A 14,541-nucleotide genomic window follows, 5' to 3' on the forward strand; every position below is an offset into this window, starting at 1 on the left:
TTTCAGGCACATTGTTAGAAGGGACCTCTGATTTGAGTCACATCAAACTTAATTTAAATAGGGGGATCATTCCGTATCCCTGACAAGATAATTATATCTTAGCTAAAAAGAAAAAGATGGAGTTTCTAGGGTGAAACCCTCCTCTCCAGTGGGTTTCTCCAGTAGCAGAAAGCTACCGACCTTTTGCTGCCCATACCTCTGGGTCTGGGCCTGAGGCTTCTGCCATCTGCACCTGGTGCATGCCTAGGGACGCACCCATTCTCCAGTCCATACCGACTCATTCTGGGCATGGCCTGCATTAACCTAGCTCAGGGCTCAGGCTTTTCTGGAGGCAAATTAATTTAGGAGAGAGCCAGGTGTGAGGGAGTTCATTAAAAGGCTCTGTGAATCTATAGAGTCTGAACTTTCCCTTTATCAAAATCAGTCCTTGTAGAGAATCAGAGATGGAGGTGCCTCAGAAGCACCCTTTGGGCCCTCCCTTCTGAGGACCTTCTGAGTCTGTTCCTAGGAATTAGATAACTTACTCTTTGAGCAAGATGGCAGTCATCAGACTCCTGCTTATTCCTGTATGTTACCCCCTCTCTCCTTGGGAGAGGGCCACCACCTCAGAGTGAACAGGCTTTGGCTCAGGACGTGCTCAGCTCTGCTGTACAGATTCTCAGGCATTCCCCTCCCACGGCCCTCTCTGTGGTCATCAACCCCATCCCCCATCCCCTGATAGAAAGGCTCCTTCCTTATCTGGAAGGAGGCCTTGTGTATTCTTCTGTTGATCCCTCCAAATTCCTCTAGGGATTCAGGCTCTGAACACAGAAGCCTGAGAAGCCAGTGGTCTCTAAATCTCATGTTTGCACAGGGGAAGGACAAAAAGAACGTCAAGTTGCAAAAATGTTAGCCACCACCTTGCTAATTTCAACAATATAAAATTCAGTGCAATTTTAAAACAAAAGAGAAGTTCCCATTGTGGCTTAGCAGAGTACGAATGTGACTAGTATCCATGAGGATGTGGTTCAATCCCTGGCCTAGCTCAGTGGGTTAAGGATCTGGCACTGCCAAAAGCTGCAGCGTAGGTAGCAGATGACTCAGATCCAGCATTGCATAACTTTGGAAGCTGAGTGATGGAAATTCATTATACTAATAACCTTCTATCTTTGCATAGTTTTGAATTTTCCATAATAAGTTAAAATTTTTAAATGCTGATTATTAATGAATCTGTGGCAATTAGTATGTCTGCTGAACTCAAAACCAAGAGTATAGATCAGAGATGCCCCAGCCCTTTGGCTCCTTCCAGAACGAGTATACTCATAATGTTGGGTCTGTAAAGCTGCCTTCAGGGAGGCTGGGGCAGAGTTGGCGGCCTGAAGAGAGCGGGAGGGGATCCTGAGCAAGAGCTGCAGTGGTACATGGAGGGACTTCTGATCCCTGGTGGGACACTGGCAGGCTTGAAAGGAAGAAGGGGTCTTTGACTTTAAGGAGTTGCTAGTCCAAAGGAGGTAAGACCACTCTGCTCTCAGAGGGCATACATGCTTCCCAGTCTCAAGGTGAAAGAGACATAAATGCTTCCAAGTAAGTGTTTTGTACACAAAACTGCATACAAGTAAAGGAGAATTCAAATATGATATATGTAGTTCCTTCCAATGTGTTAAATAATAACATTCAAAGCCCCAGTTATTCACATTTATAATTTTTTAAACCTTTCAAGGTATGAAGGTAAATTTGATGCTGGATCAGTCTTTCCATTAATGGTTCAGATCTGTGTATGGTTTGGTCGTCCCTTGGAGAAGACTCGCTTTATGGCCAAGTGTAAAGGTAAGCCTTAACTGGGACATGTCCCAGACACTGGTGAGAGGGCCCCAGAGTTGTCCCTTCTTCCTGGCACCATTTTAGTATTCTGTGTGCTGTCTCCTCTCCTTACCATCTGGGTCTGAAAGCAGACAGAGGAATTTGAGGACCCAAGAGTCTCTTGTGCCAGGGGAACAGCGGCAGAGCTGTTGGGGAGGACCTGTTGTGGGTAGCTGTGAACCCTGGACTTGGCCTCTGCCCCCAGGTGAGTAACAGTTCTGTCCTCTTTTTTCATCAGCAATGCAGTCCTCCATCAAGCCAAGTCCCTTCTCTGGAAATATCTACCACATCCTGGGCAAAGTGAAGTTTTCAGGTAACTGGGGGCTTAGATTTGGGAGCTCTGCACTCTGGAATCCTCACATCTCATGATGGGAGTTCATAGCCTGTGCTGGTGCTTTGCAAACTGCTCCTGCCTCTCAGAGTCTCAAAAAAAACCCTCCCCTCTGGGTCTTATACCATCAGGCTTCTCCAAGCCTCCCTGCCGGTCAAGTCCCCGGTCTTTCTCCAGGCCTTTCTGCTCTGCAGTGGAGAATCTATCCTCCTCCCCTTGCGTGAACCTGCCTGGGGCCTCTCTTCACAGCTTCTTGAGTTCCTTGTTCCAGAATCTCACACCCCATCCCTCTTGAACCATCCGTGGCCTCCTCCTAGACCTGTTACCAGGAGCTACCCTGATGCTGAGCTCTCATCTCTGGACCATTTCTGCCAGTCTTTAAGCCTTCCACTTGCCTTCTCCTCCCTTCTGTTCACTAGACTTGTTTGTCAGTCTTAGACCCCTGGAACCCTCACAACCTGAAGTCTGTCTGCTCTGAGCTGGGGTTCAGGGAAGGCACCAAAACAGGGAGTTAGTCAGCTCAACATTGAGAAAGGGGAGACTATTCCAGGGAAAAGGCACAGCATGTTCTGTGGACCTGAGGGGGTTGGGGGAGCACATTGCAGCAGCCAGAAAGGGTTTACTGTGGCTGGGGCCTCAGGGAGGAAGTGAGGGAGTGTATCTGTTAGGGCATCTTTGGCTATTATAACAAAAAACTCCAGCTCGGCTAGCAGTTATGCTCATCAGCAACATAGCAAGATGTCAAGAGGTCTGGCAGCATAGCAGAGCTACAGAAAACCTAGGGAGCTTCAGTGTGGCTTTTTCTTTTCTTTTCTTTTTTTTAATCTCGATTTTTTATTCAATAAATTTTATTATATTTATAGTCAAACCGCTGTCATCACAACCTAATTTTAGAACATTTCCATCCCAAACCCACAGCCCATCCCTTCTCCCCAAGACTGTCTCCTTTGGTAACCATAAGCTTTTCAGCCTATAAGGCAGTTTCTGTTCTGCAAAGAAGTTCATTGTATCCTTTTTTTAGATTCCACATATAAATGATGGCGTATGATGTTTGTGTCTCACTGTCTAACTAATGTAGCATGATAATTTCTAGGTCTATCCATGTTGCTGCAAAAGACATTATTTCATTCCTTTTTGTGGCTGAGTAATAGTCCATTGTGTATGTGTACCACATCTTTATCCACTCCTTTGATGATGGACATTAACATTGTGTCCATGTTTGGCTATTATATATAGTGCTGCAGTGAACTTTGGGGTACCTGTGTCTTTTCGAGTCATGGTTTTCTCAGGATAGAGGCCCAGGAGTGGGATTGCTGGAGGAATCTCCATACTGTTTTCCATGGTGGTTGCACCAATTTACATTCCCACCAACAGTATAAAAGAGTTCCCTTTTCTCCACACCCTCTCCAGCTTTTATTTTTTGTAGAATTTTTGATGATGGCCATTCTGGCTGGTGTAAGGTGGTACGTCATAGTTGTTTTGATTTTGCATTTCTCTAATAATTAGTGATGTTGAACATCTTTTCATATGTTTTCTGGCCATCTGTATGTGTTCTTTGGAGAACTGTCTGTTTAGATCTTCTACCCACTCTTCGATGGGCTTGTTTTTTTGTTTGTTTGTTTTTTGGTATTGAGCTGCAGATGTTTATATATTTTGGAGATTAATCCCTTGTCAGTCGCTTCATTTGCACATTTTCTCCCAGTGTATGGGTTGTCTTTTCATTTTGATTAGGGTTTCCCTGGCTGTGCAAAACCTTTTAATTAGGTCCCATTTGTTTATTTTTGTTTTTATTGTCATTAGAGGAGGTGCATCTGAGAAGATATTCCAGTGATTTATGTCAGAGAGTGTTTGGCCTGTGTTTTTCTCTAATAAGAGTTTCATAGTATCCAGCTCTTATATTTAGGTCTTTAATCCATTCTGAGTTTATTTTTGTGTATGGTATTAGGGAGTGTTCTAATTTCATTCTTTTACTTGTAGCCATCCAGTTTTCCCAGCACCATTTATTGAATGTACTGTCTTTTCCCCATTGTATATTCTTGCCTCCTTTTGTCAGTGATTGGTTGACTGGGTTTACTTCTGGGCTTTCTATCCTGTTCTTCTGATTTATATTTCTGGTTTTGTGCCAGTACCATACTGTTTTTATGGCTGTGTCTTTGTAGTATAGTCTGAAGTCAGGGAACCTGATTCCTCCAGCTCCATTTTTCTTTCTCAGCATGGCGTTGGCTATTCTGGGTCTTTTGTGTTTCCAAACAAACATTAAAATATTTTATTCTAGGAGTTCCCTTCGTGGCGCAGTGGTTAACGAATCCGACTAGGAACCATGAGGTTGCGGGTTCGGTCCCTGCCCTTGCTCAGTGGGTTAACGATCCGGCGTTGCCGTGAGCTGTGGTGTAGGTTGCAGATGCGGCTCGGATCCCACGTTGCTGTGGCTCTGGCGTAGGCCTGTGGCTACAGCTCCAATTCGACCCCTAGCCTGGGAACCTCCATATGCCGTGAGAGCGGCCCAAAGAAAGGGCAAAAAGACAAAAAAAAAATATATATATATATATATATATATTTTATTCTAATTCTGTGGAAAATGCCATTAGTAATTTGATAGGGATTGCTTTGAATCTATAAATTGCCTTGGGTAGTATAGTCATTTTGAAAATATTGATTCTTGGGGAGTTCCTGTCATGGCGCAGTTGTTAACGAATCCGACTAGGAACCATGAGGTTGCAGATTTGACCCCTGACCTTGCTCAATGGGTTAAGGATCCAGCGTTGCCGTGAGCTGTGGTATAGGTGGCAGAGGTGGCTTGGATCCCTCTTTGCTGTGGCTGTGGCATAGGCTGGCAGCAACAGTTCTGATTAGACTCCTAGCCTGGGAACCTCCATATGCCATGGGAGCAGCCCCAGAAAAGGCAAAAAGACAAAAAAAAGAAAATATTGATTCTTGCTGTCCAAGAGCATGGTATATCTTTCCATCTGTGGCATCTTTGATTTCTTTCATCAGTGTCTTATAATTTTCAGAGTACAGGTCGTTTGTCTCTTTAGGTAGGTTTATTCTTAGGTATTTTATTCTTTTTGATACGATAGTAAATGGGATTGTTTCCCTAATTTTCTGATCTTTCATCCTTAGTATATAGAAACACAATCAATTTCTGTGTATTAATTTTGCATCCCCCAACTTTACCAAATTCATTGATGAGCTCTAACAGTTTTCTGGTAGCATCTTTAGGATTTTCTAGGTACAGTAGCATGTCCTATGCAAACAGTGATAGTTTTACTTCTTCTTTTCCAATTTGGATTCCTTTTTTTTTTTTTTTTTTTTTTTTTTTTCCTTCTTTGAATGCTGTGGCTAGGACTTACAAAACTATGTTGAATAGTAGTGGCAACAGCAGACACCCTTGGCTTGTTCCTGATCTTAGCGGGAATTCTTTCAGCTCTTCAACATTGAGAATGGTGTTAGCTGTGGGTTTGTCATATGGCCTTTATTATGTTGAACTAATTTCTCTCTGTGCCCCCTTTCTGGAGGGGTTTTGTTTGGTTGGTTGCTTGCTTGCTTGCTTTTTTTGTCTTTTTAGGGCTGCAATCAATTTCTGTGTATTAATTTTGGAAGTTATCAGGCTAAAGGTTGAATCAGAGCTGTAGCTGCCAGCCTACACCACAGCCACAGCAACGCCAGATCTGAGCCATGTCTGCAGTCTACACTACAGTTCATGGCAGCATCAGATCCTTAACTCACTGAGTGAGGCCAGGAATCGAACCCACATCCTCATGGGTATTAGTTGGGTTTGTTACCACTGAACCACAACAGGAACTCCTTCCGGGGGGTTTTATCAGAAATGGGTATTGGGTTTTGTCAAATGTTTTTTCTGCATCTATCGAGAGGATCATGTAGTTCGTACTCTTCATCTTGTTAATGTGTATCACACTGATTGTTTTATGGATATTGAAGAATCTTTGCATCCCTGGAATAAATCACACTTGATCTTGGTATACGATCCTTTTAATGTATTGCTGGGAGTTCCTGTCGTAGCTCAGTGGAAATGAATCTAACTAGCATCCATGAGGACTCGGGTTCAATCCCTGGCCTTGCTCAGTGGGTTAAGGATTCTGTGTTGCCATGAGCTGTGGTGTAGGTCGTAGAGGCAGCTCAGATGTGGCATTATTTTAGCTGTGACATAGGCTGGTGGCTAGCCTGGGAACCTCCATGTGCCACAGGTGCAGCTCTAAAAAATGCCCAAAAAAAAAAAAACATTGCTGGATTTGGTTTTCTAGTATTTTGTGGAGGATTTTTGCGTCTATGTTCATCAGTGATACTTGCCTGTAATTTTCTTTTTGGGGCGATCTTTGTCTGCTTTTGATATGAGGGTGATGGTGGCTTCATAGAATGAGTGTGTTCCTTCCTCTGCAATTTTTTGGAATAGTTTCAGAAGGATAGGCGTTAACTCTTCTCTAAATTGTTGGTAGAATTCACCAATGAAGCCATCTGGTCATGGGCTTTTGTTTGTTGGAGGTTTGTTTTTGTTTGTTTGTTTTGTCTTTTTAGGGCCACACCCAAGGCATGTGGAGGTTCCCAGGCTATGGGTTGAATCTAAGCTGTAGCTGCTGGCCTATGACACAGCCACAATAACACAGGATCCCAAGCCATGTCTGTGACCTACACCACAGCACATGGCAACGCCGGATCCACTGAGCGAGGCCAGGGGTCAAACCCACGTCTTCATGGATGCTAGTTGGGAACTCCTGAGCCATGACAGGAACTCCTGATTTCACTTTTCTTAAATTTACCCAAGGTTGATTTGTGGCCCAGAATGTGATCTATCCTAGAGAATGTTCCATGTGCACTTGAAAAAAATGTGTATTCTTCTGTTTGGGATGGAATATTCTATAAGTATCTATTAAGTCCATCTGGTCTAGTGCATCCTTTAAGGCCTGTGTTTCCTTGTTGATTTTCTGTCGGATGATCTGTCCATTGCTGTAAGTGGGGTGTTAAAGTCCCCCCCATTATTGTGTTATTGTCAATTTCTCCTTTTAAGGTTGTTAGCAGTTGCCTTATGTATTGAGATGATCCTATATCGGATGCGTATATATTTACAATTGTTATATCTTCTTGGATTCATCCTTAATCATTATGTAGTGTCCTTTGTCTCTTACAATATTCTTAAAGGTCTATTTTGATATGAGTATTGCTTACTCCAGCTTTCTTTTGATTTCCTTTTGCATGGGGATATTTTCTTTCATCCTCTCACTTTTAATTTGTATGTGTCCCTAGAACTAAAGTGGTGGGTCTCTTGAAGACAGCATATATATGCGTCTTGTTTTTAGGTTGAGACATTTGCTCCATTTAACATTTAAGGTAATTTTTTTTTTTTTTTTTTTTTGGCTTTTTAGGGCCACACCCACGGTGTATGGAAGTTCCTAGGCTAGAGGTCAAATTGGAGCTAGCTATAGTTGCCAGCCTACACCACAGCCACAGCAACACAGGATCCAAGCTTTGTTTGCAACCTGCACCACAGCTCATGGCAACGCCAGAATTTTATCACACTGAGAAAGTCTAGGAATCAAACCCATATTCTCATGGATACTAGTCAGTTTCATTAACCACTGAGCCACAATGAGAACTCACACATTTAAGGTAATTATTTTTTTTTCGATTTTTTTTTTTTTTTTTTTTTGTCTTTTGTCTTTTGTCTTTTGTTGTTGTTGTTGCTATTTCTTGGGCCGCTCCCGCGGCATATGGAGGTTCCCAGGCTAGGGGTTGAAACGGAGCTGTAGCCACCGGCCTACGCCAGAGCCACAGCAACGCAGGATCCGAGCCGCGTCTGCAACCTACACCACAGCTCACGGCAACGCCGGATCGTTAACCCACTGAGCAAGGGCAGGGACCGAACCCGCAACCTCATGGTTCCTAGTCGGATTCGTTAACCACTGCGCCACGACGGGAACTCCTAAGGTAATTATTGATATGTATGTTCTTATTACCATTTTACTAATTGTTTTGGATTTTGTTTTGTTGATCTTTTTTCTTCCTTTCTCTTGTTCTGAATCTCTTTGAATTGCTTTTTCTTACTTGTGTGTATATCTGTTGTAGACTTTTGGTTTATGGTTACCATAAAGTTTTGATATAGGAGTCTGTATATATACAAGATAGTTTTAAGTTGTTGGTCTCTTAATTGGAAATGCATCTCCAGTATCCTGCATTTGTACCTCTTCTCATGATTTCTGGTTTTGGTAGCGTATTTGCATGTGGATGATTTCCTACCTTTACTGTATGTATGCCTTTATTGGTGAGCCTTGTCATTTGTGCTATTTTTGTTTCTGGTTATGGCCTTTTCTTTTCCACCTAGAGAAGTTCCTTTAGTATTTGTTGTAAAGCTGGTTTAGTGGTGCTGAATTTGCTTAGCTTTTGCTTGCCTGTAAAGTTTTCATTTCTCCTTCAAATCTGAATGAGAGCCTTGCTGGGTAGAGTAATCTTGGTTGGAGGTTTATCCTTTCATCACTCCAAGTATATTGTGCCACTCCTTTCCGACCTGCAGAGTTTCTGCTGAAAAATCAGCCGATAAACCTTATCAGGGTTCCTTTGTATGATTTGCTTCTTTTCCCTTGCAGCTTTCAGTATTCTCTCTTTGTCTTTAATTTTGGTCAGTTTGATTAATATGTGTCTCGAGGCATTCCTCCTTGAATTTGTCTTACATGGTACTCGAGCATCCCAATTTTGAGTGAGTGATTCCTTTCCCATGTTAGGAAAGGTATTGGCTATTATCTCTTCAGATATTTTCTTTTTTTTTTTTTTGTCTTTTGTTGTTGTTGCTATTTCTTGAACCGCTCCCACAGCATATGGAGGTTCCCAGGCTAGGGGTTGAATTGGAGCTGTAGCCACCGGCCTACACCAGAGCCACAGCAACGTGGGATCCAAGCCGCGTCTGCAACCTACACCACAGCTCACGGCAACGCCGGATCGTTAACCCACTGAGCAAGGGCAGGGACCGAACCCGCAACCTCATGGTTCCTAGTCGGATTCATTAACCACTGCACCACGACGGGAACTCCTCTTCAGATATTTTCTATGGCCCTTTCTCTCTCTCTCCTCCTTCTGGCACCTCTATATTACGGGTATTTGTGTATTTAAAGTTGTCCCAGATTTCTATAGATTGTCTTCATTTCTTTTTAATCTCTTTTCTCTTTTCTGTTCCACATCAGTGTTTTTCACCAGTCTTTCTTCCACCTCACTTACTTGTTCTTCTGCCTCCTGTGTTCTGCTTTTGTTTCCTTCTAGTGAATTTTTAGTTCATTTGTTGTATCTTGCATCTCTGCTTGATTAACCTTTATATTTTCTATTTCTTTTTTCAATGTGTCTTGTAATTTATCAACCTTTGGGAGTTCCCATTGTGACTCAGCAGAAATGAGCCCAACTAGTATCCATGAGGATGCAGGTTCAATCCCTAGCCTCCCTTGCTCAGTGGTTAAGGATCTGGTATTGCTGTGAGTTGTAGCTTAAGTCGCAGATGCGGCTCAGATCCCGAGTTGCTATAGCTGTGATGTAAGCCAGCAGCTGCAGCTCCAACTGGACCCCTAGCCAGAGCACATCCACATACCATAGGTGTGGCCCTAAAAAGCAAAAAAAAAAGTATCAAGCTGCCTCCAGTTTACTTCTAAGATCTTGAGTCATCTTTACTATCATTAGTATAAGGTCTTTTTCATGGAGGTTGGTAATCTCCAGATGACTTAGCTGTTTTTCTGGGGTTTTTTTCTTGTTCTAGGCTTTTTTTTCCTGAGTCATAATTTTCTGCCTTTCGTTTTATATAGATTTTTAGTGTGGTCTCCTTTTTGCAAACAGTAGTGTTGTAGCCTCTCTTGCTTCTGAGGTCTGCCCCCCTTGTAGCTGAAGTTGGTATGGGGGCTTGCTGCAGGCTTCGTGATGGCAAGGGACTGGTTCCTGACCATTGGTAGGTGGAACTGATTCTTATCCCTTTGGTGGGTGGGGTTTCGTCTCTGGTGTGATTAAAGGCAGCTACATGCTTGGGGGGTCTTTAGGCATCCTGTATGCTGATGGGTGGGACTGTGTTCTTAACCCACTGAGCAAGGCCAGGCATCGAATCCGCAACCTCATGTTTCCCAGTCGGATTTGTTAACCACTGAGACATGATAGGAACTCCTAAGATATCTTTTTTAGTGGTTTCCAGTCTATTTTATTGATGCTTGTTCAGCATTTGATTGTAATTTTATTGTTTCATGAGAGAAGGCAAGGCCCAGGCCTTCTACTCCTCCAGCTTAATCCCATCTTCAGTGTAGGTTTGTGTTCTTTCATTCTTGGTGTTTTCCTCAGGTTCCCACCCCTCATGGTTGCCAGGCGGTGCTTCAGGTGTAGGTGTCACATCCAAACACACCATCATCCAGCTGATGAGAGGCTGGATTCCTGTGGATGTCTATCAGTTCCTCAGCAGACTTACCTCACTGGATAATTGGATAAGGATTGAGTTGCCGTGACTTCCAGGACCCATCACCCATGGGGAATTGGTATTGGAGGAAGGAGGGATGCTGGGTGGGCAGCCAGGAGTGTCTGCTGTAGGGGCTGAGAGTTGTAAGCATGGCATCGTCTGGGTTCAAACAGGAGAATTAGATGACAGAGCCTACCTAAAAGAGTCTCTCATGGTCTTTAACCTTTGGCTTCATTTCTGTTCTTGAATCTGAAACCTTGGCCCCCTCCACAAGCCCCTTGCTCAAGCCCACTTCCCTCAGGCTCAAACAGACAGCACCCCCATCTGCTTCAGAGGTCTTAATGCCTTCATCTTCCCCCTCCCCCATCCTTACCTCCTTTTCTTCTTTATTTAGACTGACTCTCTCTTTTTTTTTTTTTTTTTTTTTTCTCCGTCTTTTTGCATTTTCTTGAGCTGTTCCCACGGCATATGGAGGTTCCTAGGCCAGGGATCGAATCAGAGCTGTAGCCACCAGCCTACGCCAGAGCCACAGCAACATGGGATCCGAGCCACGTCTGCGAACCACACCACAGCTCATGGCAATGCCAGATCCTCAACCCACTAAGCAAGGCCAGGGATCGAACTCGCAACCTCATGGTTCCTAGTCGGATTCTTTAACCACTGCGCCACGACGGGAACTCCTAGACTGACTCTTTATCCCTTTCTTGTTCAAGGTTAACCTCTCTTTGTTCTCGATCCCTTTCTCATCATGGCTTTTGAGGGAACCTGGCCCTTTTCTTGTGTCTCCAGTAAGTCCTAGCGCCTAGCTCCTTCGCCTATAATCCTGATCACATCTCTCCTGTTCCCACCCCTGTGAGCCTCCTGCAGCACTTCTACTCTTGGCCTTGCTCACCTCCCTTGGCCTCTCAGGCTTCAGCTGAGACCTGCTCTACCAAGGGGGTTTTCCTTGTTTCTCCTCAGCTACCTCTTCCACAGGGGTGACCCCAGCCATCCCCTCCTAATGACTGCATGGACGTCTCCCACTCAGGGCCCTGTAGTCTTAGAGACAAATGCCACAGAGTCAAACTCCTTTTCTTCTTCTACCTGCAGATCTTTTGTTCCTCTTGTAGTCTCCTCCTGGGTTAATGGTGTCCACCCAGTCACTCTTTCTCCCTCTCTTCATCCTTTCTGACTTGCTTCCAGTCATGTCAGTTCTCCCTCTTACATGTCTCGTGAATCTGTCCCCAGTCAGCTGCACTATTGCAGGCTTAGCCTTATCCTTTTGGGACAGGGGCTCAGGGGCTACCTCTTCTCCTTGCAGACTCCGAGAGGACCATGGAGGTCTGCCACAACACTCTGGCCAATTCCTTGAGCATCATGCCAATTTTGGAGGGACCCACGCCACCACCTGACTCCAGAAGCACACCTCAAGGCGGTAGCGGGCAGCAAGAATGCTACCTTGTGTTCATCGGCTGCTCCCTGAAGGAAGAAAGTGTCAAGGACTGGCTGCGGCAGTCAGCTAAGCAGGTGGGTTCCGAAGCCCAGACCTGGCACCATTGCGACCAGACACCTCAGGGTTGCTACCGGCCCTGAGGCAGGAGCCCCTGCACCTTCTCCCTGAGACCTCCCCACTGCTTTCCCCCTCTCCCCCCCCACAGGCTCAGCCAGCAGTTTCAGGGACTCAGAGTGGGAGGAAAGCCACTGGGACAGACTAGGCAACCTTGTTTTACTTCCTACCCTGTGAGCCCAGGTCTCACAGCCATTTCCAGGTAGACTGGAATTGACTTAACTAGGTGGCTTAACTAGCACCTAGGTAAAACCTCATCGTTCCTCTTGGACCCTGGATCAGGCTGGTATTCTAAACTCACAGTGTCATCTTATCTGAACCTAATCCAAAGGCTCTCCTGTGTTCTGAGCCCAGAATCTCCTGTACTTTGAATCTCTTTCTAGAAAGGAGAAACAACAAAGATAAGCTTAGAGACCTTTGCACAACAAGACTCGAGGCATTGACAGCAGTGAGCTCAGAGGCCCGGGAGACACATCACCTACGGGGGAGGAGGAGGCTTGCAGACACAGTCACAGGAACATCCTTAGCCAGTACGACAAAGAAAAAAATCTTCTAATATGCTACAAGCTTTGGGTGCTTAAGCTTCTCAGCACAGTCTCAGAGGTTAAGCTTATCCTAGAACTCTGGAAATAGAGTTGACTGGGGCCTGGGTCTTCTGTAGATGTTCAGTTGGAACCTGTTTTTATACTAAGGAAGGGCTGCCTACAGCTTGTGTCTTTTTCAGACTCCCTGGATAAACTCTTAAATGGTATTTGACTGTGGCCCCTCCAGTTGTTCCTTTGTCTGCACATCTGTCACTGGTGGGGCTTAGAGCTGAGAATCTGCAAAGAGGAAGAAACATGTCTATTTGCAAAAGCATGAGTCTCTCTTCTGCCACTTGCTCCCTTGGCACACAGGACCCTGTGGTGGGAAATCGGTCTTCTAAAGGGGCAGAGAGGTGGCCAGATTTAGGAAACGAGCCCTGACAGTCTTTGTGCTTTCCCCCCTGCTGGCATCTTAGTCACATAACTGGCCCCCAGAGCCCTGAGCCCTCACCCTCCCATGTTCTCCATCAGCTCTGTTGGGACCTGACCCCTCCTTACATCTCTGCACAGAAGCCGCAGAGGAAAGCCCTGAAGACCAGGGGGATGCTGACCCAGCAGGAGATCAGGAACATCCATGTGAGTACCTGCCCCGGAGGCCGAAGTCCCCGTAGTGTCCCAAGTCTGTTCTTCCACAACTCCATCCTTTGGGATTCCCAAGCGAGGCAGCTGTTTGTAAGGCGTGCTGGAGTCCTGCTTCTCTCAGGCCACAGAGGGGAGCTGGGTAAAGAAAAGCCTCAGCCATTCTGGCCTTGGCAGCCTTGGTGAGGATGAAGGCAGGATGACCCCTGGGATGACGTGGACACATGTTTAAGGGGAACCACCTGTGGAAGGAACAGGTGACGTGGACTCTGTTTTGTCACCCTGTGAGCAGCTGCAGAAGTCCTCCCATTCTTCTGGGATAGATAAACCACAGGTAAACCAGCAAGGGGCCAGGTAAAAACTGCCAGGATCCAGAAGCTGCTCATGGACAGGTTGTGGAATCCTGAGCATGAGAGGCCCCTGGACAAGCCCTCTGAGACTCCGGGCTGACTCCCAGGCTCCGCCCCAATCCCCATCCCACTGAGACCTTCGCCTGATGGGCATGGGGGCAAAGACTAAAAGGGGCAGAGAGTCCAGGTCTCAGCATGAGCTGTGTTACTAGTTCCAGTAGGGATAGGGAGGCAGGACTCTGGGAGGCCAGGAGCCCCTGCTTTGGTCTTGAGGGGGGCCCTTCATATCCGACTCTAGGGCTGGGCAGCTCTGGGTGTTCTGGTGAGGACACCGTGGCCACCTCAGGAGGTAGTCCTTGCAGTGTGTGTTTCTCCAGAAACAGACCTTAATCAGGAATTTGACTACAGGTAGTTTATTTTGGAAGTGATTCTGGAAGACACTAATAGGAAGGTGGGAAAGTGAAAGGGAAGGGAAAGGTGTATTGGCAGACCAGTACCACTGTGGGCAGCTGAGGCCTAATCCCATTAGGAACTCTTAGAGTTCTTACTGAGAGATGGAGCAACCCCATCAGTCATTGTTTGACAGCTGCTGAGGAGACGGGGTCAATGCCCTGGAGGGCAAAGTGGGCTGTTTTGAGCAGGTAATAGGCTTGTTTGGTTTTGTTTTTAATGAATGAGTGAATGATAGGAAATGGTCAGATAATTCTAACAGAGCTCTTCCTACAGGTGAAACGCCACCTGGATCCCCTACCTGCAGGCTACTTTTATAATGGCACCCAGTTTGTCAACTTCTTTGGTGACAAGACTGATTTTCACCCACGTATCCTTGAAATCTGGGGCAGAGAGACTGGGGGTGTGTGAAAGTCTGGCCTTAAAAGGGTGTCTGC

General features: G+C 45.5%; 1 protein-coding gene across 3 annotated transcripts in view; it reads left to right on the forward strand.

Moving 5' to 3' along the window:
• The window catches only part of C17H20orf194 (chromosome 17 C20orf194 homolog), a 153,097-nt gene that overhangs the window by 134,250 nt on the left and 4,306 nt on the right, over positions 1-14,541 (forward strand). For 2 of the 3 annotated variants that reach the window (XM_021078125.1, XM_021078126.1), the window contains 5 exons: positions 1,700-1,806; positions 2,078-2,152; positions 11,896-12,101; positions 13,197-13,301; positions 14,381-14,474. In XM_021078125.1, coding sequence (XP_020933784.1) covers positions 1,700-1,806; positions 2,078-2,152; positions 11,896-12,101; positions 13,197-13,301; positions 14,381-14,474 — 587 coding nt within the window. The remainder of the gene's footprint in view (positions 1-1,699; positions 1,807-2,077; positions 2,153-11,895; positions 12,102-13,196; positions 13,302-14,380; positions 14,475-14,541) is intronic. The other variant, XM_021078124.1, reaches the window with a different exon arrangement.

This window comes from Sus scrofa, chromosome 17, assembly GCF_000003025.6.
Source record: "Sus scrofa isolate TJ Tabasco breed Duroc chromosome 17, Sscrofa11.1, whole genome shotgun sequence".
Classification (NCBI taxonomy): Eukaryota; Metazoa; Chordata; class Mammalia; order Artiodactyla; family Suidae; genus Sus; species Sus scrofa.